Below are 25,623 nucleotides of genomic sequence, written 5' to 3'. Positions count from 1 at the left end.
AAGCGCTCAGTGGGAACTGGGTATTAAATTAAGTGCACTTGATGCGTTTTCTGAACGGCGTGATTTGGTCACACTGTTCGTTTATTTACATTTTCATGCGTTATTGAAATCGGTGGAATTAGCTTAATATAACAATAAACAACAAACAACCATGCCCAAGGTAGTATCGCGTAGTATCGTATGCTCCGATACCAAGGATCAGGAGGAGTACAATGAGGAGAAGCCCCTAAACATTTACTACTGCCTGTGCAACAAGATGGCTTTGATTCTGGGTAGGATTAACTAAAATACTCAACCAGAGATGGTCATTAAATTACCCTGTTTGACAGACTGCACTCTGGACCAGTTGCCACTTCGGGAGGTGGACAATGCCCGTGTAATAAATGCCAACGACCATGCCAACAAACTCACCTACAATCCCACGCCAAAGATGATCTACATAAAGCGGAAAAGCAGAGGCAATGCGATAGAGAAGCAGTATCGCTATAAGGTGAGCTTATCCATAGTACTTTTGCTGTACAACCCACTTGATTAAATCGTTCTGTTTCAGTGCCGCAGCTGCAATCTGCCACTTTACTATCGCCACAGCCCCGACTCCCAGGTGACCTTCATCATGTTCAATGCCCTGATCCGCAACAAGGGCGAAAGTCCTCTCAGCCAGCTCTTAAGTTCCGAGCTCAAGGGCAGCGCCAAAGCTGCAGCTGCCAAGCCAACTTCCTCGGCGGGCGGAGGTGAGGATTCGGGCATAGTGGACGCCAGTGGCAAGAAGGTCATGGTCACCAGGCACACCAAGAACATGGGCAAGTTCAGTTCCGTCACGGTGTCCACCATCGACGAGGAGGAGGATGAAATCGAGGCGGTAAGTTGGTCACCGTTTACAGTTTAAATCTACCATGTAATCCCACCATATTAAACATTTTTTTCATTAAATAGCGCGAGATTGCCGACAGCTATGCCAACAATGCACGGATCATTGAAAAGCAGCTTCAGCGTAAGGGCGGAAAACTAAGCGATGTGGGAATCAAAGGAAAAACAGAGGATGCGCCTCCGCCGCAAAAGAAACAGCGTGGTACACTACTTGAGAGATAGTCTCTCTCTTTAAGAACACTATTTTAATACAAGATTTAAAGAAATCGAAACTATAGTATACGCAATTGTCTCTTTTTCCTATGCGATCCGCTCGAGCTTTGGCCAGTTGCAATTCAAAGGGAGTCTTGGGCAGGCTTAATAAATAAACGCACCACTGATTCCGCAGCTGGTCTACGGCATCGGAGTCCAAGAAGCTGGAACGTTTGGACTCCGTGGGATCCACCTCCGAACTCCTGAAATTACAAAATGCTGACATTCTACAAAAATCGGACTCTCAATCACTGAAAATTTAACAACAAACTGAAAGGCTTTATATTAAACACTATGACATTTCTAAAATATAGGCTCCACCGAGGATCGTTTAAGGGCAATACTGTTATTAGACGTCGGTTTATGTGTAAAGCCGTATTCCAAATCCCAAAAAACAAGCCAACTTTTATTGGAAACTCATTTTTTCAACAACTTAATAACTAGATTATGTGTGTTTGATCAAAATCGATAGTTAAAAATCTGCTCTTGGTTACTTAGGAAAATCTTTTAAATGTAAATAAAAGTCGGCAGGTTTATAAAATATATTCTGTCGATTTTACTGACTATTTATAAAGTCCAGTCACAGGCAGGAAAAGCAGAAAATGTACATTTAGAAGCCGTTTTACAAAAAAATATTTATAAATACAGTGAGTTATTCCAGTTTGAATTTAAAATCGCTTCTTTTTGCGCCGGGAATGCCATTCACCATTTTCGTCGCGGCTCACGCGTTAGTCAACACTAGCGAAGCCAACTTAACGTCATTGTTGTAAGAATTTGCAGAAAACAATATGGAAGATACATACATACATAAATGTCCCTAACAAAAAGAACAATTCTTAACAGAAATGTTATTAAAACGATGATTATTAACAGAATATGATTTTTTTTTAACATAAATGTTAACATTCTGTTAGAAAAATTACGATTTTCTCTGCTCCGCGATTGGTGATTGGAGGAGGAGAAACATCGATGCGATCAATTGCCGTCGTCTTTATAGATTTTCCAAATTAGTTGCTTTCTTTTATGTGGTCCCAAACAATATGAAAAGAATGCAAAAAGAGCTGCCGTAACCCTTGGTCGATGCCCAGGTTGCATTTCCAGAACTGTTCTTGACGATGGAGCCATAATCCATTGCCCTGATCAGTTTTGTTCAAAGTTCGAAATTCAAAATTCAAAATCGTCGATTTTGTAACGGCAATGTTAAATAGTCGTTTTCCTAACATTTCCTAACAGTGGAAAAGCAGAGTAGAGATGGGAAAACATCGATGTTGCCCCGAAAAACATCGATGTTGGCATCGATGTTTCTCCACCTACTGGCGATTTCCAAATAAATCGGTACCTAAGCCAAAAAAAAAAAGAAGATACATATTCTGAAAACAAGTGCTAAAAACTAAGTGAATCGCGTTTAAAAGGGTGCTCAGCGAAAAACGAAGTGTGCGAATTGCGATGCGACGCTCGCCCGGGTGATCCCTGTGCGCCCAGGTTCCGCTCGCCACCCGAATACAAATACAAATACAAACAACGGGCGGGGAGGCGCAGGAAAAGGCTAGGCGGACATCCAAGGTGCTCCACTACTCGACTGCTGCACTGCATCACTGCACCTGCATCCCTGCTCCACGGCGCACAGAATGTTCTCCGGAGCCAGCGGCCATGCCCACCACACCATTAGCTACGGGGGCGGGATCGGTCTGGGTGGCGCAGGAGGAGGCGGATCTCATGGCGGCGGTTCCACCAACCTCAGCGGATGCAGTGGGGCTGGCCTGCAGGACTGCGATGGCTACGACTTCACCAAGTGCGAGAATGCAGCGCGGTGGCGTGGTCTGTTCACGCCCTCGCTGAAAAAAGTGCTTGAGCAAGTGCATCCGCGCGTCACGGCCAAGGAGGACGCGCTGCTGTACGTGGAGAAGCTCTGCCTCCGGCTGCTTGCCATGCTGTGCGCCAAGCCGCTGCCCCACTCCGTCCAGGATGTGGAGGAGAAGGTGAACAAGTCCTTCCCGGCGCCCATCGACCAGTGGGCCCTCAACGATGCCAAGGAGGTAATCAACTCGAAGAAACGCAAGTCTGTCCTGCCCACGGAGCGGGTGCACACGCTGCTGCAGAAAGACGTGCTGCAGTACAAGATCGACAGCTCCGTGTCCGCCTTCCTGGTGGCCGTGCTCGAGTACATCTCGGCGGACATCCTCAAGATGGCCGGCGACTATGTGATCAAGATCGCCCACTGCGAGATCACCAAGGAGGACATCGAGGTGGTGATGAACGCCGACCGCGTCCTCATGGACATGCTCAACCAGAGCGAGGCCCACATCCTGCCCAGCCCCCTGTCGCTGCCCGCCCAGCGGGCGAGTGCCACCTACGAGGAGACGGTCAAGGAGCTGATCCACGACGAAAAGCAGTACCAGCGCGACCTGCACATGATCATACGCGTCTTCCGCGAGGAGTTGGTGAAGATCGTGTCCGATCCGCGCGAGCTGGAGCCCATATTCTCCAACATCATGGACATCTACGAGGTCACAGTCACTCTGCTGGGCTCTCTCGAGGATGTGATCGAAATGTCCCAGGAGCAGAGTGCCCCCTGTGTGGGCAGTTGCTTTGAGGAACTGGCCGAGGCCGAGGAGTTTGATGTGTACAAGAAGTACGCTCACGACGTGACCTCGCAGGCCTCGCGCGATGCCCTCAGCAATCTCCTGTCCAAGCCAGAGGTATGTTTCCATCTTTCCACTTAAGAAACTCCACTCTTAACCTTGTAATGTCTTCTTTTTAGGCATCATCACTGACCACCGCTGGCCATGGGTTTCGCGATGCCGTAAAGTACTATCTGCCCAAGCTGCTTTTAGTGCCCATTTGCCATGCCTTCTTTTACTTCGACTACATTAAGCATCTCAAGGATCTCAGCTCGTCGCAGGACGACATCGAGAGCTTCGAACAGGTCCAGGGCCTGCTGCATCCACTCCACTGCGATCTCGAGAAGGTGATGGCCGTGCTGTCCAAGGAGCGACTGGTCCCGGTCAGTGGACGAGTGCGCCGCCAGCTGGCCATCGAGCGCACAAGGGAGCTCCAGATGAAGGTGGAGCACTGGGAGGACAAGGACGTGGGTCAGAACTGCAATGAATTTATTCGCGGTGAGTGTGGGAGCAACAAATTTATGAAATGGGAATGAAATAAGTAGTAGGCTAAAAATAGGGATGGGTAAAATTATTTTGAAATTCCTTTTTTACATTTTGTATAATTTTAATTTATATATTTTAATTTATTGTTCTTGATTCATTCTGTTGCTTTAAAGACTAAACAGAATAAGCAATGCGTAATGCAGTTTAAAATCATAAACTCCCAAAGCAACTAAATGTACCTAAGTCTTATGATCTTTTAGACGCTTTTAATTCATTTCAAAATTGTTAGAAAACCACAGAACAATAAAACAAATATTGAGTGTAATAGAATACCCATCATCAAATGGTATATTCTTTAGGGTCCCTACATAAATTAAAGTATTATTGCATTTAGTAATTTGCCAATCTACATTCACAGAGGATTCGCTGAGCAAGCAGGGATCTGGCAAACGAATTTGGAGCGAGCGCAAGGTCTTTCTCTTCGACGGGCTGATGGTGCTGTGCAAGGCGAACACCAAGAAGCAGACGCCGTCGGCGGGAGCGACGGCCTACGACTACCGGCTGAAGGAGAAGTTCTTCATGCGACGCGTGGACATCATCGATCGGCCGGACAGCGACGACCTGAAGAACAGCTTTGAGCTGGCCCCCAGGATGCAGCCGGCCATTGTGCTGACGGCGAAGAATGCGCAGCACAAGCACGATTGGATGGCCGATCTGGTGATGGTGAACACCAAGTCGATGCTGGACCGACATTTGGACAGCATACTGCAGGACATCGAGCGCAAGCACCCGCTGCGCATGCCCAGCCAGGAGATTTACAAGTTTGCGGTGCCGGACAGCAGCGACAACATCGTTCTGGAGGAGCGCGAAAGCGCCGGCGTGCCGATGATCAAGGGGGCCACGCTGTGCAAGCTGATCGAGCGGCTCACCTATCACATCTACGCCGATCCGACCTTCGTGCGCACCTTCCTCACCACATATCGCTACTTCTGCTCGCCCCAGCAACTGCTGCAGCTGCTGGTGGAGCGCTTCAACATACCGGACCCTAGTTTGGTCTACCAGGACACAGGCGCAGCAGGACCGGGTGGCATCGGCGGCGCGGGCGGTGACAAGGAGCACAAGAACACCCACCGCGAGGACTGGAAGCGGTATCGCAAGGAGTATGTGCAGCCAGTCCAGTTCCGAGTGCTCAATGTGCTGCGCCACTGGGTCGATCATCATTTCTACGACTTCGAAAAGGATCCCATGCTGCTGGAGAAGCTGCTCAACTTTCTGGGGCACGTGAATGGCAAGTCGATGCGCAAGTGGGTGGACTCGGTGCTTAAGATTGTTCAAAGAAAGGTGGGTAAACTGTGTTTTATGTAAAGGTTTTACCTATATATTTTTTTTTAAATTACTACCTCCTTTGCAGAAAGAACAGGAGAAAAGCAATAAGAAGATTGTGTACGCCTATGGCCACGATCCGCCGCCCATTGAGCATCATCTAAGTGTACCCAACGACGAGATTACGCTGCTCACCCTGCATCCCCTGGAACTGGCCCGCCAGCTCACCCTCCTGGAGTTCGAGATGTACAAGAACGTGAAGCCCTCGGAGCTGGTCGGCTCGCCCTGGACGAAGAAGGACAAGGAGGTGAAGAGCCCGAACCTATTGAAAATCATGAAGCACACAACCAACGTGACCCGCTGGATTGAGAAGTCCATCACCGAGGCGGAGAACTACGAGGAGCGCCTGGCGATCATGCAGCGGGCCATCGAAGTGATGATGGTGATGCTGGAGCTGAACAATTTCAATGGCATCCTCTCGATTGTCGCGGCCATGGGCACTGCATCGGTCTATCGCCTGCGTTTGACATACCATGGCTTGCCAGAACGCTACAGGAAGTTCCTAGAGGAGTGCAAAAAACTCAGCGATGATCATCTGAAGAAGTATCAGGAACGATTGCGATCCATCAATCCGCCTTGTGTGCCGTTTTTCGGTCGCTACCTGACGAACATCCTCCACCTGGAGGAGGGCAATCCAGATCTGCTGGCCAACACGGAGCTAATCAACTTCTCCAAGCGGCGGAAAGTGGCCGAGATTATTGGCGAGATTCAACAGTATCAGAACCAGCCGTACTGCCTCAACGAGGAGCCCACCATTCGGCAGTTCATCGAGCAACTGGACCCGTTCAACGGACTGTCCGACAAGCAGATATCCGACTATCTCTACAACGAGAGCATGCGCATTGAGCCCAAGAACTGCAAGACGGTGCCCAAATTCGTAAGTTTCTCAATTCTAAGTCCTAACACCTAACACTTCATGAGATCAATTTCCATATTTCAGCCTCGCAAATGGCCGCACATTCCGCTCAAATCGCCGGGCATCAAGCAGCGTCGTCAGAATCAGTCCAACAGCAGCAGCAAGTTGGCGAACAGCACCTCATCGGCTGCAGCAGCAGCATCCTCGACGGCTACCAAAATAGCGGCAGCGCCATCCGTGCATCCGGCCAGCACAATGGAGCCACCGGCAGCGTCTGGAACGTCTGGCTCACTAGCCGGCGAACAAAGTCCGCAGCACAATCCGCACGCGTTCTCCGTCTTCGCGCCAGTCATCATACCCGAACGGAACACAAACAGCTGGAGCGGAACGCCACAGCACACTCGCACGGATCAGAGTCAAAACAACGGGGAAGTCTCGGTGCCGGCGCCACTTCTTCCCAGGAAACCGGCTGCGCATGTGTGGGCCAACAACGCTTCGCTGGCCAATGCCTCGGCCCAGGATGTCTTCAGTCCAGCGCTGCCGGAGCATCTGCCGCCACAGTCCCTGCCGGACAGCAATCCCTTTGCGTTGGCCATGTCCGACCCCGATGCCCCGCCCTCGCCGCTGCCCAAGCTAGTGGTCAGTCCGCGCCACGAGACCGGCAATCGATCACCATTCCACGGGCGCCTGCCGTACAGCCCAACGCACAGCATAGCCAGCACGGTGACCCTCACTGGAGTGGCTGGAGCCGGAATGACCGGCGAGGAGGTCAGCCCGCAGACGGGCGGCTTCTACTTCAACAGCGCCCATCAGGGACAGCCGGGCGCTGTGCCCATATCGCCGCATGTCAACGTCCCGACCGCCTCCAATCTGGAGTACCGCGCCGTTCCGCCTCCACTGCCGCCGCGACGCAAGGAGCGCACCGAGAGCTGTGCGGACATGGCCCAGAAGCGACAGGCGCCTGACGCACCCACAGTAAGTTACCAAAAGGGGAAATAGGTTGCAGATCGGAACTTAGTTAAAACTGTAATGCAAATGGCAAGATGGAGTACAGATTGATGCTTATATGAACCAAGTCGCTTGAATAGACTGTTGCTTAGACAGTGGAATCCCACAAATGAGGATTTAGGATGTAGCCACAGTCAGGGAGATCAGAATATCAGGATCATTAAATAACAAGGCCTACTCCTTAAACGTAAAGTGGAGTTATAAGTTCATCTAAAGTCTTATTTGTTCTTGTCATTCTCCTTGGTATAAGATTTAATTGGCATCTGGATTATAATATAGTACAACATGGTTGTTTAAACATTTAAAAGGCTCGAATTTATTTTCTAAATTATATTATACCTTAGAATTTTACACCATATTCAGCATTGAAAGATATAGAACTGATTGCAAATTATTAAATGCAAGTTAAATCTTAAAATGAAATATAACTTTTCTTTCTTTGTATTGTTCTTTTGAATAAGAGCTTAAGTTTTGTTAAAAAACCCACTTACTAACAATCCAGCGAGGTAATAGAGTAGGAATATTATATATAAACAAATTAATTCGACATGTAGAGTAATCCTCTGCGGCCTCTAGAAATATGACAAACCTACATAATCCTTAGTTTATACATTGTACTGATTTATTAATTAATAACTATCATTTTGCCTTCCCAGTTACCACCGCGTGATGGCGAACCCAGTCCGCCGCCCATACCGCCACGGCTCAACCATTCCATGGGCATGAGCTACTTGCGACACAGCCACGGCAAGTCGAAGGAGTTTGTGGGCAAAAGCAGCCTGCTCCTGCCGAACACCAGCAGTATTATGATACGCCGCAACTCGGCGATCGAGAAGCGGGCGGCGGCAGTTGGCCAGCAGTCGGATCCGGCTGGGATGGGGTCCATGGGCACCACGCTGGTCACGGTCTCGCAGGCCATTGCCATGGACAGTGAACAACAGCAGCCGCCGCCATCGATCTCGCCCGCACTGAGCTCCTCGACGACCACATCACCGCTGACACCCGCCACACCCATGTCCCCCAACATTCCCAGCCATCCGGTGGAGAGCACGTCGAGCAGCTATGCCCACCAGTTGCGAATGCGGCAGGGCACCCCCAAACTTCCACCAAAACCTAGTCTAAGCGCTAACTTCTATAACAATCCAGGTGAGTTCACTGGCTGCCTTCCTCTCTTGAATGCTATATACATACTTATCAATTTATTTAATGCTTCGTAGATAAAGGTACGATGTTTCTTTACCCAAGTACAAACCAAGAATAATTTAAATTGCCTGGCGATGTGATAGGACAAAAACTACGAGTATGATCCGTATGATTCAAAGTTGCAGATATATATATATATATGAACGGAACGTGAGATATATACATACATACGTAGGCAGAGTTATGTATTCTAGTTGACATACATACATATGCGATTATGGACCGAGTTGATCTGATCTGATCTGATGATTTTATTATTCGAAACTCATTAAGCAAAACAAAACAAAACGAAACGGAACGAAATAGTCTCATTTACACAAGAAGCACAGCATATAAATACACGCAAAGCAAAGCAAACCCAACAGCAACAACAACAACAACAAAGGCAAAAAAGAAATTATGTTATTATATAATTATTATTATAAATATTTGTAAATATCGAGAACATTGTATTGATCGTAGAACGTAAAACAATAAAATATAACCCTATTGTTAGACAGTTGGCGATGTCTTTTAATGATTTCAATGGGTTTTTAATGTTTAACTCAAGGAAACTCAAATGAAATTAGATGTTGTCAAGGCTGTTAAATCTTTTTTGATTTACTCACACTCTTTTCAAATACTTTTCATGGTATTCCTTATAGGCACAGCGAACCGACCTTGAACTAACACATCCGATTTAATAGCACAAAAGCGGCATAACTTTACATCCGACTGCAACACCTGGCACACTCACAACACCTAGCATAATTGCCAATTGATAATCATTAGCATTAACACTAACATTAACATGTATTGCTAATTAGTTTCGGTTGGAATGAAAAACTAAGGCGATTGTTGTGCGCGAGCTAATTGTTGTGTGAGTGCATTAAATGCAATTAAATTGGATACACAGAATACAAGTGTGTGTATTTGAAAGCACTTCTGACTTTCGCTTTTCTAACGTCATGATCGTTGAAATAAAATGCTTCCTGAAATTTGGCCTGCCCGCTGGAACAGGTTTTTGTTTTTGGATTATTTTCGTATTTGCTCGCGAGCCCCTTATTATCGCAAGTTATTGGCGAAGTTATGGGTGCATCTGCATCCAATAAATTCCCCCCAAAAACCGCACTCCTCCTTAAAAGTGATGTGTCACATAAACGAACCGATTTGGATGTTCGGTAAAGTACCGAAGATTTCATTTTCAGATCGTACTGGTTGCCAAGGTGAACAAACCACTGAAAAACGTCATTAATGCAATTTAAGGAATCTCTCGCCTCGAAAACAGATCGGTTGGGCAATCTGTCATACGTTCAATTTGAATCCTATGAACACATTTCAATATATCATTGCAGACATTTGGGAAATTTTCGCTTAATGTGCACTTTTATTTATAGAGAAAGATACCCTATAGACAAGGCCATTGCCCGAGATCAGTTATGGATCTCATCTAGACACGATGATCTCGGGAGGCCTTTCGCTTTTCCCTCAACTTGACCAACATAAAAAGGTGGCAATTATCGGAAGCTACATACATAGTAGACGACGACCTACACCAACTTTTCTCGTTATCACGTTTCAATTGTGCAATTTGCAAAGAATTACTCAATGAATTTGCATTTAATGCATTTGATTGCAGCTAATGAGAGAGAAACCGCCATGGAAAATTGCCGGAGGAGACCTCTGCGCATAATCATCATGATAATCATCACATAATTGTATTACATGAGCATATCAATTAGCCAGCCAATTACGCCCTTCTCTACCAGCAATTTCTGAGAATTCTGCGATGAGTGGACCCAGGGAAGTCCCAATACCAATACCATTCCCATTCCCAGTCGCAATCCCAATCCCAATCCCGACCAGAACGAGAATCCACAGCCACGAGCCGACGACCGACCAGGTGGTGATCGGGGCAATCGCTCGGCTCTCGAGCGGCATTGTCTTTATGTAATGTAAGCGGCATTCGGTTTCTCGGATTCTGAACTGTGCAAGTCGGCGAGTTTTTATAAAAGCAGCAACAACGGCGCCCGTTCATTCAGTTCGACCGCGAGATCATTCAGAATCATTGTCAAGTGCAATCTGCAGCAGCAACAACAGCAACAGCAGCAATAGCAGCAACAACAGCAGCAGCAACAGGATCAGGAACAGCAGCAACATCATCTGTTGTACACCAGCAATCACCAAGTCTTTTACAGTGAAAACATTAGTCGGAAACAGCAACAGCAGCAACAATAGCAGCAGCAACAGGACCAGGAACAGCAGCAACATCATCTATTCCACGCCAGCAATCGACAGCAATCAAGTCAGAGCAGTAGCCAAATCTTTTACAGTATAAACATCAGTCGAGAGCCAACAAAATGCTGGCCAGCGAGACTTTTCCCACACATCACTTCAAGGAATCTATATTTAAGCCTTACAGTACGAGTACGAGTACGGTGAGTGGCGATGATTTGGCAAGCCCATTGACAGCGGCAACATCAGCGGCAACATCAGCGGCAACATCAGCGGCCACATCGGTGGTGGCCACGTCGTCATCGAATGATACCGCCTCCGCAGTTGCATTCGAGACGGCCAGCAAAATGTTGACCACCGCCAATGGGAGCAGCAATAACAATATCGACACGGATGCGAAGAATGACAACCTGTCCAGCTTTGTGGCCAGTCATCCGGCGGCCCACTTTGAGGGCTTCATCCGGGCCTGCGTGGACGAGATCATCAAGTTGGCCGTCTTCCAGGGCACCAATCGCTCCTCCAAGGTCGTCGAGTGGCACGAGCCGGAGGAACTGCGTCAGCTGTTCGACTTCCAGCTGCGTGAGAAGGGTGAATCGCAGGACAAGCTGCGCGAGTTGCTGAGGGAAACGATTCGGTTCTCGGTCAAGACGGGCCATCCGTACTTCATCAACCAGCTGTACTCGGGTGTGGATCCGTACGCCCTGGTGGGCCAGTGGCTCACCGATGCCCTCAATCCCAGTGTGTACACCTACGAAGTGGCGCCGCTGTTCACCCTCATGGAGGAGCAGGTGCTGGCCGAGATGCGACGCATCGTGGGCTTCCCCAACGGCGGCCAGGGCGATGGCATCTTCTGTCCCGGCGGCTCGATAGCCAACGGTTATGCAATCAGTTGCGCCCGCTACAGACACTCGCCCGATTCCAAGGTGAGTGCCCCTTGCCAAGTGGTTTACCGCCAAGGCAATCCACACGGAAGTCCGCAATCCGCCGACGACCGAAGTGATTGGCGTCAACACTGCTGGCCGGATCGTTAGTCATGCCCCTGTCATATGGGCAAGTGAAACTGAAAGCTATCAAAGATTCAATGGCATATATTGAGGCTTGACGAATTAAATAATTAGATTGGTATTTGTACACAAAAGAGTTGATTATCCTCATCGAAAATTAAGGTTTATACGTTCCCAAGATATATTCGTATAAAGAACTTTTAAAAGCAATAATTTAAAGTAAGTCAATTTGTGAAATATTCATATACATATGTATATGCCAAAGAAAAACTTAATGAGGCAAGCTTAACAAAAAGATAATAATGTCTGTCGTAAAATCAAATGGAACTGAAAGCTTTATATTGCCATATATTAAAGTTTAACAAATCAAATAATTAATATATTAGTTTTTGAACACCAAAGAGTTGATAAACTTTAAAAATAATGAATTCCCGAGTATATCTAAACATTCGCATAAATAACTTTGAAAAGCCATATTAAATGCCAGCCTGTTTAGGCAATTTGCTTGGATAGAAATTTCTTTATTAATTGTAAACTTTAATTTAAGTTTAATTATGTTTTTAAAAAGACCAAATTTGTGTTTTCTCAAAGTTCGCTTGGAATCGAATGTTTAGAATCTGTTTTTGCATATCCGATGTAAACACTTAAAGTAATATGTTATTAATAATATATAATATAATATTTATATGTATATAGTTCTTTTTATAATTTGTTACCCATAAATTTATTATGACTGTATATATATTTTACCTGCAGAAAAACGGACTCTTCAACGCGAAACCCTTGATCATCTTCACCTCGGAGGATGCCCACTACTCGGTGGAGAAGCTGGCCATGTTCATGGGCTTCGGCAGCGAGCATGTGCGCAAGATAGCCACCAACGAGGTGGGCAAGATGCGTCTCAGTGACCTGGAGGATCAGGTGAAGCTGTGCCTGGACAACAACTGCCAGCCGTTGATGGTGTCGGCCACAGCCGGAACCACTGTGCTGGGGGCCTTCGACGATCTGGCTGGGATCTCGGAGCTGTGCAAGAAGTACAACATGTGGATGCACGTGGATGCGGCCTGGGGTGGTGGTGCCCTCATGTCCAAGAAGTATCGTCACCTGTTAAGCGGAATAGAAAAGTGAGTTTCCATTTAAAACAATTTCTTTGAGATCAAAACTAAAGTGGGTTTGTTTTTGTTGGCAGGGCTGATTCAGTGACCTGGAATCCTCACAAGCTGCTGGCTGCCTCGCAGCAGTGCTCCACCTTCCTGACGCGCCACCAGCAGGTGCTGGCCCAGTGCCACTCCACCAATGCCACCTACCTGTTCCAGAAGGACAAGTTCTATGACACCTCCTTCGACACCGGCGACAAGCACATCCAGTGCGGTCGTCGTGCGGATGTCTTCAAGTTCTGGTTCATGTGGAAGGCCAAGGGCACCCAGGGCCTGGAGGCCCATGTCGAGAAGGTCTTCCGCATGGCCGAGTTCTTTGCCGGCAAGGTTAGGGAGCGACCGGGATTCGAGCTCGTCCTCGAGAGCCCCGAGTGCACCAACATCAGCTTCTGGTATGTGCCACCTGGTCTGCGGCAAATGGAGCGCAATCGGGAGTTCTACGACCGGTTGCACAAGGTGGCGCCCAAGGTGAAGGAGGGCATGATCAAGAAGGGCTCCATGATGATCACCTATCAGCCGCTGCGACAGCTGCCCAACTTCTTCCGCCTGGTGCTGCAGAACTCCTGTCTGGAGGAGTCCGACATGGTCTACTTCCTGGACGAGATCGAGTCGCTGGCCCAGAACTTGTAATTGGATGTGAATGGAGGTGGATTTGGAAGCGAAAGCATGTTATGAGGTTAAGTGTTGACAACATTCTCTTTAGGCCCAGGCCGTTTATATCTTCTAGTGTATCGTTTACTCCCCACGTTTGTATATTCTCTCGGATGTTAAGTATTACCTAAAAACAAAGAACAAAAATACATATTTATAGGTCATTTGATTTAGATTAAACTGTGGACTTTTATTGGGCACTGGAAAAGCATTTAAAAGTGCAAGTAAGAACTTTATTTTGAAATAAATGCCTTGAGGTAGATACTTAGTTTTATTGATAAGGTAAGACCTTATTAATTAAGTTAACTTTGGGCGTCTCTTTTTTTAAATATAATCAGATTAATTAAAACTTAATTAATTGACTGTCACTTAAATTAAATTAAATTTGTTTTCAACTGAATTAAATAGTTTGATTTAATGTTTGTTCCATAAAATTAATATTAACTGCTTTTTAGTTCTACCACAACTGGCTTAAAAACTTCAATTTGTTTCAAACTTATTTAGATTAATTTAATTTTTGTTTCTTAAAAAAAGGATTAAGAGGAACTAGTAACCTGACTTAATTTAGTGACCTCCAAGTCACTCTGAATTAAATAACAAATATAGACCAAATCGTGAGTACTTGCAAGCTAATGCTGCTTGATCCAACTCCATTGACTGACATCATTGCCGCCAGCTTTTTCGATTGCCTCAGCCACACTCAAACTTTGACCGGGTTGAATGCCATAGCCAATGCGCAGGCCATGCGGATTCGATGGCGTCTTGCAGTCCATGGTGCACTCTTTTCGCAGCACAGTGTCCACCTCGACAGAGGAAAAGAAGGCCACCGACATGGGCAGATCCTTGAGTCCGATGCGGGAGACGCAGAAGGAGCGCGTCATTAGGTTAGTGATGTGCATGGCCAGTGCCGCCTTGGGCGACAGCTCCTCCTTTACCAGGTAGCGCAGTTCGTCGTGGAAGCTCAGGCAGAAGCGAACGTGCGGTCCCATGAGCCACCGCATGCTGACCAGCATCAGGTGCAGGAAGTCCACGGCTCCGCTCTGGACCACCCAGTTGATACGGGTGGGCAGGAAACGCTGCTCCTGGTCGAGACCTCTATCCGCCTCCAGTGCGCGACTGAGGCGTCCGCCTAGGAACGGCGTCTGCGGCTGTGAGCCAGTGGCAATCTCCTCCAGCCGATTGAACATGGCGCTCTCGGTGCCGCCCTGCCAATTGGGACGATGGAAAACCTCGGCCAGGCTGCGATTGCGCTGGACAGCCAGTCGGGTAGCCTCGTAGCTGCTATAACTAAAATATATTTATAGATTTTGCTGTATGTATGTAGTTATAGAGGACTACTTACCCCCTGTCCTCCAGTTCATCGTGGAACTCCTCGCGCAACCTATACACCCTTTTGCCTTTTGTAATGGCAAACATTTTCATGGCCTTGGCCTTGGCTTCGGAGGCACTGAACGTGGGATTGAACTGGCGGAGTAGCGTCTCGGCAAACAGCTGACCAGCTCCGTAGATCCTGGCATAGTTTATCACCTTGGCATGATCTCGGGAAATGCCCACCGCCTTGGCAGTGATGGAGTGCATGTCGCTGCCATTCGACTTACTGCCGCTGAGAGTCATCCAGCCGAGGGGTGTGGCGCCATGCTCGCCACAGGCGTAGGCATCGCCCAGCACGGAAGCGATCCACAGTTCCTGCGAGTCGACATCGGCACCCACCAGCCTGTAGCCGGGTGGAGCCTGCACCATGGAACGCAGCTCCGAGCCCAGGCGATCAGGCCGCGAATTGGAGGCCGTCATCCAAGTGGGCTCCATGGCGCGGCGAGTCAATGTGCCGCAGGCCACAACCTGTGGGCAAATGGCTCCGTAGGATATCAGGTGGGCATTCTCACCGATGAGTTCCTCTGGCAATTGCTGGGGATCCAGCCAGACGACCATCTGACCCATGATCCGATCCCGATTGTTACGCCAATACGACATCATGCGAGCAATGTCGATGACGCGGGCGGCCGCTTGACAAGATGGGTCTCCACTGCTCAGAACGTTGTCGGAGAACTTGTTGAGGAAGTCCCTGGACAGAGGGTTTCCCACTCGAAACGAGGGTCCATTTTTGTGGGGCAACTTGAGGAAGAAGCAAGAGTCCTCCAGCACTTTGTTGCACCACACACCAGAGCCTTAAAATGAAGTTAGTGGGTAATTTTATAGTACTTTTAACATGAATCCCACCTTGGTACTGAGTTTCCAGGCGTTTCTGTTTCTGGGACAGCTTCTTGTAGTGCTCCCGCTTGCCCAGATGTTGTTCTAGGTCACCCGGTAGCATGTCTAACGCCAGATCACTCTCCGCCTTCGAGGCACATTGCCTGGCAAACTCTGGCACTGGACAACGCGCCAAAAGTTGTTCCATTGGCAGCTGGTCTGCTCCTTCCGAATCGCTGCGAAAGGGAACCAGGAAGCCCCATCCCTGCTCCCTCTCGTAATGCAAAGGATATCCTTCCCAGCAGAGGGAAAGCAGTTTGGGGGCAATCTGCATGCCGGTGCTGATTTCGCTGGCACCGGGAGACCAGGACTCCTGCTCCTCCTCCAGCAGTTCGTCATCCCTTTTGGAGTTGGATGGTGGCTTGCGGCACAGTTTGCGATACCACAGTGGATAACCGGGAAGCAAGGGTCTGCGAGCTGGGAGCAGTGCCCGCTGATCGTAGAGGTGCTGGAACTTGGCCTGCAGGCGACGCTGCTCGGCGGTATCCCCCTGATCCTCCCGTTTCTCCCTGGGCAAAGGCTTGCGCTTTGGAGGCTGCTTCAACTTCAACTCCTGCACACTCCAGTCCTCGTCCCAGAGCCACAGATTCTGGCGGTACTGATCGTCGAGCAGCAGGGAGCAGGCTTCCTCAGCCCGGCGTCCCAGATGGTACTTGGCCTCGATGCTGAGATCCTCGTAGGTGAGCTGCGCCTCGCGTATGTACCGCTCCCAGTTGGAATTCACGGGCAAATAGGCGGAGCCCATCTCCAACATGCCGGCCAGCGAAGCAGGATGCGGAAAGCGCTCGGCATACAGGGGATACAGGACTCGGAGCACCCGATGGGTGGCCTCCACATCGCCGGCACAGTAGTTGGTCAGCGACTGGAAGCTCTGGCGCACTTGCTCCAGCGTTCCCTCCACGAAAATGTTCCTGGGCTCCTTGGAGAGGGGCTCACCACCGCAGTACAGCTTGTGGACCTCCACCAAACTGTTGAGGGAGCTCTGCTCTAGCCAGCCAAGATCCTCGGGAGCCGGCTCCTTCTTGGACTTGAGCATGGCACGCTGGTAGCTGGTCACTCCACTGACGCACATGTGCAACGACATGGTGTCCACGAACCGTGTGCCCGTGTCCTCGATCAAATACTGCTCCTTTAGGCGAGCCCTGTCGTAGCTGACATTGTGACCCACTACAAGACCAGGTCCACTGGTTCCCAGGGGTATCAGTTCATCGGGGGAGTAGTGTGGTCGCTCTGTGTCCGTGTCCACGTCCAGGGGCTCCGATTTGGCCAGACTCAGGCGGTGTTTGGTGAGCTTGGGACTCACCCAGGAGTACCATCTCTTGGTGCTCACAGCGGTGGCCAGAACAGGAGTCTGTGCCTCCTTGACGCACACCTCCACATCGAAGATCAGACCCTTTTCCAGTGGGTGATCCACTGGTGTGGCTGTTCCATCGGCGGGATCATAGGCCGTCCAGCCGGCAAAGAAAGCCCATCGCTTGGGACGCTTTGGTAGCTCCTCGCATCGGACCAGTGGCAGCAGTAGCTCCTCGTACGGCTGCACCTGCTCCTTGGCTATGTTGTAGAAGTGCTCCTCAATGTTGGCGCCTCTTAGTGGAGGCAGTTTCAACTGAACATCCGGCACAGGAGCACAGCTTTCGATGTCGACGCCATGCCTGCGCAGCTCATCCTGGTAAACCTTGGCGGAGGCCACCTGCTGCTCCGAAACGCTGCGAGGGGATTGGGGAAACAGCTGCGCGTGCAGATTCCGCGAAATCATCTGCACCTTGACCAGATTCTCCGCATATTCCGAGTGTTCCTCCAGATTCTCCGGCTTTTTTGGTCTGTTTATCTTTGGCGGTGGCCTTACCCGGCGGTAGATCTTCAGGCTGCTGCTGGCATAGTGCTCCCTGGTGGCCTTGCTGGCATACTTTCTGATCAGTTGGAGTTGCATCTTGAATTAATTGGATTAAACATCCTTTAAAGCTGCAACAAAACAACTGGCAGCCACCTTCTCCTCCGTTAGAATGCCGGCAACTTGGGTATTTTTATGCGCTTGCGCAGCGGTCACACTGAAACTGTTTTTTGAAATTCCGTTAAAAAAATACAAATATTAAAATATTAATAAACCAATTAAGCAAAATCGTCTGGATTGTTACTATGCCATCAAGGTATTTATAATATATTTCTTATAAACGGGCAATTTATAAAACTAAAATTCTAAAAGTATATCTATATTTAAATACTATAAGTTTAAATATTTTACGCGCCAAAATTGGAAACCATTTAAAAACCAATAAACAAAAGACTTTATTATGATTTTACGAATAAAAAACATTTTATTCAGTTTGCTATAAAGGTGAAACACTTTAAAACACACACACAGACTTTCGGAACCATTATGGAAGTGGAAGTTGGGGGGAAAAGAACAATCTCTTCGGTTAATTTATGTAAAAAAGCCTTCGCACGGTATACAATAGTAAGTAGAACAGTGGGAAAAGCGATTTTGGAAAACATTTTGGCAAATACTGCGCTCCTGGCCAGGCCAACACACTCGCTAACAGACAATAACACGTTACGCTGGACTAGATCTGCAGGTTGCGCATGCCGCCGTTGATGCCGCCCTGCTCCACGTTCCAGATGACCAGCTGCCCATCCACGCCCGAGGTGGAGACCTTGGTGGCGCTGGCCTTGTCGCCGGCATACAATCGCACGCTGGTGATGGCGTTCTGGTGGATAGAGTCCACCACCGTGTCCGTGTTCTCCGTGCGCATGTTGCGGTCCATGGACTGGAAGATCCTCATGGCGGTAATGCCGCTCGACTCCTTCTTCTGCGACTTGTCCAGCTTGCCGCTCAGCACCAGCTTGCCGTCCGCGGTCAGGCTGTACAGCAGCGGGACACAGCTGTAGCCGGCCACCACGACGGATGTGGGTGAGACCCACTCGCAGGAGAGGAACGGCAGGTAGCCGGTGCGGCAACGGATCACCGCGTTGCTATTGGTGGCGTCGGCGATGCTCACACAGCTGTCGTGGCCCACCCAGCACACCTTGTTGCCGTCGCTGGAGAAGCTCACGCTGTTGATCCAACCGCCGCCGGAGGTCTGCGAGTTCCGGAACTCGGCCATCAGCTGGCCAAGGGGCTTACGGTTGCCCCACGGCGTCGGCGTCGGCGGCTCCTCGATGTCCTTGATGAAGGCCGAGAAAACCCGCACCTTGTAGTCCGTTGAGCCGGCCAACAGGAGGACATTGTTTGGATGCCAGTCCAGCGAGGTTACGGTCGAACGGATCGGCTTCTTGATGTGCTTGGACACCCACCAGTCGTTCTCCGACTCGAAGTAGCACACCGAGATGAGCCGGGCTCCGGATCCCACGGCGAACTTGTTCTCCGCCGGCGACCACTTGACGCAGGTGGCCGCCCGGTTGATGCGCAGCAGCACCAGCGTCGGCTTCCACTTGCCATCCTCGCCCTGCGTCCAGACATACGCATTCCGGTCGGCGGCACAGCTCACGATCCGATTGGTGTTCTTGGCCCAGTCGATGCCCATGACGCGCAGATCGTGCTGGTTGAGCACGTCCGCCAGCTTCCAGTCGCTGCCCTCCCGGCTGTATATGTGGATCTCATGGTTGTTGGGCGATAAGGCAATCTCTGTGGGAGTGGAAGTGGGTGAGTCACTGTTTCGGGTTCCGGGTGAGTAATCAAGGCGGCACTACTTACGGGTACGGTCCTTGTTCCACGCGTGGCAGGTGATTGAGGCCAGCGAGGTGCCAAAGGTGAATGTCTCGGCCATCGTGGGTGGCTAAATGCGCTCGGAATGCTCGGTTTGCAGTCTCTTCCAACCACACACGTAGTTTCTTCGGTTCGGTTTGGTTCGGTTCGCCGGATCTCCGCCTAGTGACCAAGTGGGCGTTGTTTCTGCTGGCTGTGCTTCGCTCCGGTTTTAATCGCGGACTCTGGGCCGTCTACACGATTAAGCTGGCGTTGCTGGGAAGGATTCTCGGTTGACCTGGGCGGAACGAGCAGAGCGTTGTGGATAAAAACACTTTGGAAAAGTAAAAATTAATCACCCGAAGTGTGACCGCGCTGAGTTAATTAATAAAATCGGCTTAGCCACTGCAAATATACCAAAAAAGTCAGGAGGACTTTGAAAATATACCGAACTAACAGAGATGCCAAACTCTGCATCAGTGCTGCTTACTTATAGCCAACAACACTTTATTCAGGGGGAATTAAACAAAATAATTCGTTGCTATTTTAAAGGTAAAATTAATTGGCAGAAAGATGGTTTTGTGCAGATGAATTAAAACTGAACTTTCTGTTGAGAATAAATCAAAAGAAATTTATATTGCAAACAATTTTTGCTTTAAGTCTAAAATGAGCTTATTTTAATATATTGTGTTTTTATTATTTCTGAAATTAAGAAAGTGGGAAAATAGGTATTTGATTTTTGAAACAAAATTTTTTTAAAATTGTAAAGCTATATTGAAATAATGGCAGAGAGAAGTTATCAAATTTTTGTTGAATACCGGAAATGCCTCTTCAAAAGATTTTCGCAGTATCTTTACAAAAGCAAGAAGTGCCGAAAAGGAGATGTAGTCATTACTGCAGTGTATCGACCTCCGAAAAAATACTAAAATAAATAGATAGCTATAAAGATACCAAACAACCAGGGCTGACATACGAGTTTGGCGCCCTTTACTTCCAAACTATTGCAACGCTTGTAAACAAACAAATTGGACATGGAATCTATTTGCTCCTCCGTGGAGAAGTTGTTTCCCTGTCGAGAGGCGGCCATCGGCATCTTGGGCGAGCTGATAGGAGACTCCAAGGAGGCCTATCCCTCGGCCATTTACCTATTCGGGCACAGTGGAACCGGCAAAACCGCTTTGACCAGAGCGTTTCTCAAGGAATGCGGAAGAAAACAGAATGTTCGGACAGCCCATTTAAATGCCATCGAGTGCTACACCACCAAGATCATGCTGGAGATCCTGCTGGACTCGTTGGCACCGGCAGAAGGGGATGCGCTGAAGGCGGACAATATGCTGGATTTCGTGGAGCAACTGCGTCGATGGCACGGGCCTCAAGGTGCCGACTCCCAGGGATTTCTCATCGCTGTGGACAATGGGGAACGCCTGCGAGACATGGATGCCAATGTGCTGCCCGTGCTTCTTCGACTGCAGCAGCTCACCAGCTTGAATCTGTGCGTCATTCTGCTGTCACAGCTTCCCTTCGAGAAGTTCTACAACAAGACTGGCCTGAGTGAAGTCATCAGCCTGCATTTGGCGCAGTACAACAAGGCGGAAACACAGCGCATCCTGGGATCGGATTTCGCGCAGGTGCGCAGTCAGCTTTTGGAGCAGTTTGCCCAGGATAAGAAGCGCCTGGAGATCTGCCAAGAAGCAGTGACCGAGGAGTTCTACAACAACTACCTGAATCTCTTTCTGAGCGTGTTCTACAAGGCTTGTAGGGACGTGCCCGAGCTGCAGTTGACCGCCCGGAAGTGTCTGTCCATTTATCTAGAGCCTGTTCTGGATGGCACTGTGGAGGCCACGGATATCTCCCGACTGTGGCGACATATAGCCGGTCCTCTGCGCTCCGCCCTCACCCAGATCTATATGCGGATAGAGAAACCGCCGGAGGAGACGGAGGATTTCGCCGCCATTGAGGATCAGAGTGTTCGCAAGTTGGCCCAGTCGCTGGAGCTTCCCTACTATGCCAAATTCCTGCTGATTGCCGCCTTTCTGGCGAGTCACAATGCCGCCAGTCAGGACAAGCGTTTGTTCGTCAAACACCATGGCAAGCAGCGCAAGCGGATGCAGATGGTTAACGCCAGAGCCAAGGTGAGTTTTTGAACAAGGATATAGTTTCATAAGCTTATGAACCCCTTTCTAGACCACCGAGAAAATGTCCACCACGCTGGGACCCAAATCCTTTAGCATCGACCGTTTGCTGGCCATTTTCTACGCCATTCTCGAGGAGAAAGTGGGCCTGACCTGCAACCTGCTCTCCCAGATCTCAACGCTGGTGCACCTCAAGCTGCTCAGCTTCGTGTCCGGCGAGCAGAACATCATGGACGGCTCCGCTCGGCTGCAGTGCACCATTGGCCTGGAGTTTGTGATGCAGATCGGAAAAGTGGTGGGCTTCAATGTCCGCCAGTATCTGTGCGACTTTATGTAGCCTCCTGTTTATTTTCAGTTTTTAAATATATTCAATAAATAGTCCGGTACATCACTTATGTGTATGGTCTCCGCCAGTCTAGTGTCCCGGCTGCGCAACTGCATCAGCCCGTTCTTGAGCGTTTGTTCGCTTAAGACTAGTGTATAGGGTACGCCCAGCATGTCCGATTTCAGCAAGTGCTCTGATAGCTGTGAATCATCCTTGGTCGAAGCAAATCCAGGGCCTTGGCAAAGTCGCAGACCTGCGTGGTTAATGACATGCTTCAGGTGAAGGCAAAGGTCGGCCAAGTCTTCGGAGAGTTCGGAATCGCTGTCTACACAGGCTATTCCACATTGGTAAGGCGCCAGTCCGCGATGAAGCAGCAGGGATTGTGCATCTCGGCCATGATCACAGCCGTCCAAAAGCAGAGCTAAGGAAAATATGATTTAGCTACATTTAAAGGGTTTATTTTAAAGAACTCTTACCACATGTGGCCGTTTCCAGCTCAATCACAGATCGTATGACAGTCGGTTGCACAGAATCACCCGTTCGCGCATCAGTGAGTCGAAAGTGGTTGTCATCTTCAATCTTCACCAGACTCAGTTCTTCCACTGTCACTTCTCCCGCTTCGCCGTAGCTTGATCGTATGTCGATGGCTTGATAGTTTTTGGGATTAAGATCCTCCTCCAAATCGCATGGAACGATGCGATAGCGGCTGGGATTTGAAGACAGCCGCATCCACCAGATCTTGCTCTCGCGCTGCATGTTGTAAAAGTGTTCCAGTGCGCGATGTGGTTCCACCAGGAAGTCTGTGGTTAAAAGCGTGGTCGGACACTTTACAACGAACAAGGGATTGGCTTTGCTGGAGGAGCGCTTGCTCAGGTGCTTGATGAGAGTGGGGCATTTAGCTTTGCGGGGGTGATCTTTGAGGAGCTTTTGGAAATTGGTTTGGAATTGCTGGCTTTGGGGAAACGAAAAACGCTGTCGGTCGGAAGGGGATCTAGATCCGCTGGTGTCCTCCCCCAGATGAGCAGCCAGGGGACGCAGTCGTAGCCAATGCTGTTGCAGTAGCTCCGCGTATTCCCTCCCGTGGCCAAGTAGTTCCAATTTCTTGTCGTCCTGGGTGCGAAAGAAGCCAGCGGAAGCCAGGGACTTGAAGCAGCGCTGTATCCGGCTCATTGCTCCAGCGGAATGTTGCCCGGCGGCGAAACGAAGTAGTCCTCGTCCGTAACCTTGGCGTTCCGGAGCACCTCCGCCCGGCAATCGCCCTCGGTTACCTGGTCGTTGCGTAATTGGAGCTGCTGATGCTCCAGCACCGTGTACAGCGGACGCACGTGCTCCGTGTCGATGTGGGCTATCTTGTCCGCGAACTGGATGCTGCTCTTCAGCGTTTCCAGTGCCCGCTCGCTGTCCAGATCCACCAGAGACAGGCGCTCCAGCAATTGTATGGTCTTCGTATCGATCTCGATTTCTGGGGAGCTGGTGTCGGGAAACTCAGTGTCCACCGGCTTCTGCGGCACCTTGGTGGGATGAGTCAGCTGCTTGAAGTCCAATTTAGCAGGTTTTTCATTCGCTTTGGTTGCAATTTTGCAATAAAAACGTTTACTCAACAGGCGCAACATTTCTGAAAGGCAAACATTAGAGGTGGAACTAAAGTTCGCTAGATAAGGCAAATCTAGCTAGAAAAGCGGATTGGCCAGCACTAGCTGGCAGACTTATCGCCGGTTGTTATCGATGCACTGCCATCACTATCTCGCCGCTTTATTTTTCTCAGAGGTTTTGCTTGTTCCGTGGTTTTTAAGTAATTAAATTAAAACTAGGCCGCCATGCCGTACGCAAACCAGCCGTCCGTGCAGATAACCGAGCTGACCGACGACAATGTGAAGTTCGTCCTGGAGGACACGGAGCTGAGCGTGGCCAACAGCCTGCGACGCGTGTTCATCGCGGAGACGCCGACGCTGGCCATAGATTGGGTGCAACTGGAGGCCAACTCCACAGTGCTGTCGGACGAGTTCCTGGCCCACCGCATCGGCCTGATACCGCTGATCTCCGACGACGTGGTCGAGCGGCTGCAGTACACGCGCGACTGCATCTGCCTGGACTTCTGCCCCGAGTGCAGCGTGGAGTTCACCCTGGACGTGAAGTGCAGCGAGGAGCAGACGCGCCACGTGACCACCGCCGACCTGAAGTCGAGCAACGCCAAGGTGCTGCCGGTGACGTCGCGGAACCAGGGCGAGGAGGACAACGAGTACGGCGAGAGCAACGACGAGATCCTGATCATCAAGCTGCGCAAGGGTCAGGAGCTGAAGTTGCGCGCCTACGCCAAGAAGGGATTCGGCAAGGAGCACGCCAAGTGGAATCCCACGGCGGGCGTGTGCTTCGAGTACGACCCGGACAACTCCATGCGGCACACCTTGTACCCGAAACCAGACGAGTGGCCCAAGAGCGAGCACACCGAGCTGGAGGACGACCAGTACGAGGCGCCCTACAACTGGGAGGCCAAGCCGAACAAGTTCTTCTTCAACGTGGAATCCTCCGGCGCCCTCAAGCCCGAGAATATCGTGATCATGGGAGTGCAGGTGCTGAAGAACAAGTTGTCCAACCTGCAGACGCAGCTCAGCCACGAATCCCAGAACGATGCCTTGGCCGTTTGATGTATAACAAGTTTATTTTTAGTTTATAAAAGTTTCTCCGTCTAATCCTTGAACAAGCTGTCTATGTTAATGCCCACGCTGGTGTCCTTTTTCGCTTTGGGCGGAGCTGGAGAGGATGACGACGTGGTCGGTTGGCTTCCCACTGCCTCCTTGAAGTCGCTCAGTAGCTGGCTTTTGGATTCCGCGTCCAGTTCCGGCAGGGACTGCTCTGGAGTGGCCTCCAGGCGGGATTGCTGACGCTGCTCGGCCAGGAGATCCAGAGCCGTCTCGTAGATCTTCTGCTCATCCAGTGCTCCCTGGGCCTTCAAGTCCTGGTAGATCTGCACAAACTGCTGCGACTGAGTGCTGCGCCTGTGATCAAACAGTGATATGGTTTCCTGGGGCTTATTCTGCTTATGGAGCTTCCTATAAAAACATAAATTTAAGTAATGTTTGTTGCATTTGGCGATTATCAAGTGACATACGCTCGCACCACATCCTCGGCATAGAATATCTGACGCACTGGGATCTCGGGAGCGGGTCTATCGAATCGGGGCTCCAGTTTTGGTGGAAAGGCGGCGTAAACATCATACCAAATGGGTTTGTCTTCGGTTTTCATAGCTCCACCACGAAGCAGTCCCTGAACTCTGCAAAAAGTCATGTTTTAAACAGGGTAAGGAAACTCTATGATAGCCATTCACCTCGTGAAGATGGTTCCGATCTTTTCCAGCCTGCTCTGAGCCATTTCAATTAATTTTTAATTGATTTAATACGAATTTAACAAATTACGATTACGACATGCGTTGTGGGGACTTATCGATAAACAGCCGGTGGGCAATCGATAATTACAAAGCTGCCATTGGAAAAGTAAATGATTAATTTTCTATAAGAAATTTGTTACATTTTTAAAA

The 25,623-nt window shown here is 49.5% G+C and overlaps 10 protein-coding genes across 10 annotated transcripts; 5 read left to right on the top strand and 5 right to left on the bottom strand.

The window, feature by feature from the left end:
* The first annotated feature begins 85 nt into the window (after positions 1-85).
* LOC108149256 (STING ER exit protein) lies at positions 86-1,139 on the top strand. Its single transcript, XM_017276699.2, has 4 exons — positions 86-272; positions 330-490; positions 551-859; positions 934-1,139. The coding sequence occupies exons 1-4, from the start codon at positions 152-154 to the stop codon at positions 1,087-1,089; spliced, it is 747 nt and encodes a 248-aa protein (XP_017132188.1). The 5' UTR covers positions 86-151; the 3' UTR covers positions 1,090-1,139.
* Positions 1,140-2,428: 1,289 nt separating this feature from the next.
* Positions 2,429-9,175, top strand: LOC108149436 (protein son of sevenless). Its single transcript, XM_017277018.2, has 7 exons — positions 2,429-3,818; positions 3,881-4,238; positions 4,645-5,567; positions 5,638-6,486; positions 6,550-7,440; positions 8,130-8,619; positions 8,691-9,175. The coding sequence occupies exons 1-7, from the start codon at positions 2,748-2,750 to the stop codon at positions 8,732-8,734; spliced, it is 4,626 nt and encodes a 1,541-aa protein (XP_017132507.1). The 5' UTR covers positions 2,429-2,747; the 3' UTR covers positions 8,735-9,175.
* A 1,521-nt stretch (positions 9,176-10,696) lies between these two features.
* On the top strand, positions 10,697-13,882 carry LOC108149521 (cysteine sulfinic acid decarboxylase). Its single transcript, XM_017277150.2, has 3 exons — positions 10,697-11,813; positions 12,651-13,018; positions 13,084-13,882. Exons 1-3 carry the CDS (start codon positions 11,016-11,018, stop codon positions 13,679-13,681), a joined length of 1,764 nt encoding a protein of 587 aa, XP_017132639.1. The 5' UTR covers positions 10,697-11,015; the 3' UTR covers positions 13,682-13,882.
* A 211-nt stretch (positions 13,883-14,093) lies between these two features.
* LOC108149498 (DNA polymerase subunit gamma-1, mitochondrial) lies at positions 14,094-17,940 on the bottom strand. Its single transcript, XM_017277121.2, has 3 exons — positions 15,920-17,940; positions 15,045-15,867; positions 14,094-14,989 (listed from the first exon to the last, which is right to left on the bottom strand). The coding sequence occupies exons 1-3, from the start codon at positions 17,877-17,879 to the stop codon at positions 14,332-14,334; spliced, it is 3,441 nt and encodes a 1,146-aa protein (XP_017132610.1). The 5' UTR covers positions 17,880-17,940; the 3' UTR covers positions 14,094-14,331.
* A 298-nt stretch (positions 17,941-18,238) lies between these two features.
* LOC108149538 (actin-related protein 2/3 complex subunit 1A-B) lies at positions 18,239-20,072 on the bottom strand. Its single transcript, XM_017277172.2, has 3 exons — positions 19,991-20,072; positions 19,641-19,929; positions 18,239-19,571 (listed from the first exon to the last, which is right to left on the bottom strand). The coding sequence occupies exons 2-3, from the start codon at positions 19,711-19,713 to the stop codon at positions 18,511-18,513; spliced, it is 1,134 nt and encodes a 377-aa protein (XP_017132661.1). The 5' UTR covers positions 19,714-19,929; positions 19,991-20,072; the 3' UTR covers positions 18,239-18,510.
* Positions 20,073-20,595: 523 nt separating this feature from the next.
* On the top strand, positions 20,596-22,154 carry LOC108149507 (origin recognition complex subunit 5). The gene is made up of 2 exons (XM_017277134.2): positions 20,596-21,763; positions 21,816-22,154. Exons 1-2 carry the CDS (start codon positions 20,663-20,665, stop codon positions 22,098-22,100), a joined length of 1,386 nt encoding a protein of 461 aa, XP_017132623.1. The 5' UTR covers positions 20,596-20,662; the 3' UTR covers positions 22,101-22,154.
* LOC108149508 (DNA polymerase subunit gamma-2, mitochondrial) lies at positions 22,065-23,258 on the bottom strand. Its single transcript, XM_017277135.2, has 2 exons — positions 22,565-23,258; positions 22,065-22,509 (listed from the first exon to the last, which is right to left on the bottom strand). The coding sequence occupies exons 1-2, from the start codon at positions 23,256-23,258 to the stop codon at positions 22,115-22,117; spliced, it is 1,089 nt and encodes a 362-aa protein (XP_017132624.1). The 3' UTR covers positions 22,065-22,114.
* LOC108149509 (glutamyl-tRNA(Gln) amidotransferase subunit C, mitochondrial) lies at positions 23,255-23,731 on the bottom strand. The gene has a single exon (XM_017277136.2). It carries the CDS (start codon positions 23,699-23,701, stop codon positions 23,255-23,257), a length of 447 nt encoding a protein of 148 aa, XP_017132625.1. The 5' UTR covers positions 23,702-23,731.
* An 83-nt stretch (positions 23,732-23,814) lies between these two features.
* Positions 23,815-24,786, top strand: LOC108149552 (DNA-directed RNA polymerase II subunit RPB3). Its single transcript, XM_017277190.2, has one exon. The coding sequence runs from the start codon at positions 23,906-23,908 to the stop codon at positions 24,731-24,733; it is 828 nt and encodes a 275-aa protein (XP_017132679.1). The 5' UTR covers positions 23,815-23,905; the 3' UTR covers positions 24,734-24,786.
* On the bottom strand, positions 24,729-25,546 carry LOC108149554 (probable 28S ribosomal protein S23, mitochondrial). Its single transcript, XM_017277191.2, has 3 exons — positions 25,414-25,546; positions 25,198-25,359; positions 24,729-25,138 (listed from the first exon to the last, which is right to left on the bottom strand). The coding sequence occupies exons 1-3, from the start codon at positions 25,455-25,457 to the stop codon at positions 24,775-24,777; spliced, it is 570 nt and encodes a 189-aa protein (XP_017132680.1). The 5' UTR covers positions 25,458-25,546; the 3' UTR covers positions 24,729-24,774.
* Positions 25,547-25,623: the final 77 nt, after the last annotated feature.

Source organism: Drosophila elegans, unplaced genomic scaffold, assembly GCF_018152505.1.
Source record: "Drosophila elegans isolate 14027-0461.03 unplaced genomic scaffold, ASM1815250v1 contig_814, whole genome shotgun sequence".
In the NCBI taxonomy this organism is placed as follows: Eukaryota; Metazoa; Arthropoda; class Insecta; order Diptera; family Drosophilidae; genus Drosophila; species Drosophila elegans.
Note: the sequence above shows the minus strand (reverse complement) of the source record. Positions and strands in the feature narration are given on the sequence as shown.

Excerpts from the sequence above, each read along its gene's own strand:
- LOC108149521 (XM_017277150.2), top strand. The coding sequence starts at position 11,016 with ATGCTGGCCAGCGAGACTTTTCCCACACATCACTTCAAGGAATCTATA. Across the intron at positions 11,814-12,650 it reads GACACTCGCCCGATTCCAAG|AAAAACGGACTCTTCAACGC; the intron begins GTGAGTGCCCCT and ends TTTTACCTGCAG. Across the intron at positions 13,019-13,083 it reads CTGTTAAGCGGAATAGAAAA|GGCTGATTCAGTGACCTGGA; the intron begins GTGAGTTTCCAT and ends TTTTGTTGGCAG.
- LOC108149436 (XM_017277018.2), top strand. The coding sequence starts at position 2,748 with ATGTTCTCCGGAGCCAGCGGCCATGCCCACCACACCATTAGCTACGGG. Across the intron at positions 4,239-4,644 it reads CTGCAATGAATTTATTCGCG|AGGATTCGCTGAGCAAGCAG; the intron begins GTGAGTGTGGGA and ends CTACATTCACAG. Across the intron at positions 6,487-6,549 it reads GCAAGACGGTGCCCAAATTC|CCTCGCAAATGGCCGCACAT; the intron begins GTAAGTTTCTCA and ends TCCATATTTCAG.
- LOC108149508 (XM_017277135.2), bottom strand. The coding sequence starts at position 23,258 with ATGAGCCGGATACAGCGCTGCTTCAAGTCCCTGGCTTCCGCTGGCTTC. Across the intron at positions 22,510-22,564 it reads GCTGGAAACGGCCACATGTG|CTCTGCTTTTGGACGGCTGT; the intron begins GTAAGAGTTCTT and ends TATTTTCCTTAG.
- LOC108149256 (XM_017276699.2), top strand. The coding sequence starts at position 152 with ATGCCCAAGGTAGTATCGCGTAGTATCGTATGCTCCGATACCAAGGAT. Across the intron at positions 273-329 it reads CAAGATGGCTTTGATTCTGG|ACTGCACTCTGGACCAGTTG; the intron begins GTAGGATTAACT and ends CCTGTTTGACAG. Across the intron at positions 491-550 it reads AGAAGCAGTATCGCTATAAG|TGCCGCAGCTGCAATCTGCC; the intron begins GTGAGCTTATCC and ends GTTCTGTTTCAG.
- LOC108149507 (XM_017277134.2), top strand. The coding sequence starts at position 20,663 with ATGGAATCTATTTGCTCCTCCGTGGAGAAGTTGTTTCCCTGTCGAGAG. Across the intron at positions 21,764-21,815 it reads TGGTTAACGCCAGAGCCAAG|ACCACCGAGAAAATGTCCAC; the intron begins GTGAGTTTTTGA and ends ACCCCTTTCTAG.
- LOC108149509 (XM_017277136.2), bottom strand. The coding sequence starts at position 23,701 with ATGTTGCGCCTGTTGAGTAAACGTTTTTATTGCAAAATTGCAACCAAA.
- LOC108149498 (XM_017277121.2), bottom strand. The coding sequence starts at position 17,879 with ATGCAACTCCAACTGATCAGAAAGTATGCCAGCAAGGCCACCAGGGAG. Across the intron at positions 15,868-15,919 it reads CCTGGAAACTCAGTACCAAG|GCTCTGGTGTGTGGTGCAAC; the intron begins GTGGGATTCATG and ends CTTCATTTTAAG. Across the intron at positions 14,990-15,044 it reads GATGAACTGGAGGACAGGGG|TTATAGCAGCTACGAGGCTA; the intron begins GTAAGTAGTCCT and ends AATATATTTTAG.
- LOC108149552 (XM_017277190.2), top strand. The coding sequence starts at position 23,906 with ATGCCGTACGCAAACCAGCCGTCCGTGCAGATAACCGAGCTGACCGAC.
- LOC108149538 (XM_017277172.2), bottom strand. The coding sequence starts at position 19,713 with ATGGCCGAGACATTCACCTTTGGCACCTCGCTGGCCTCAATCACCTGC. Across the intron at positions 19,572-19,640 it reads GTGGAACAAGGACCGTACCC|AGATTGCCTTATCGCCCAAC; the intron begins GTAAGTAGTGCC and ends CCACTCCCACAG.
- LOC108149554 (XM_017277191.2), bottom strand. The coding sequence starts at position 25,457 with ATGGCTCAGAGCAGGCTGGAAAAGATCGGAACCATCTTCACGAG. Across the intron at positions 25,360-25,413 it reads ATCGGAACCATCTTCACGAG|AGTTCAGGGACTGCTTCGTG; the intron begins GTGAATGGCTAT and ends GACTTTTTGCAG. Across the intron at positions 25,139-25,197 it reads GCCGAGGATGTGGTGCGAGC|GAAGCTCCATAAGCAGAATA; the intron begins GTATGTCACTTG and ends ATGTTTTTATAG.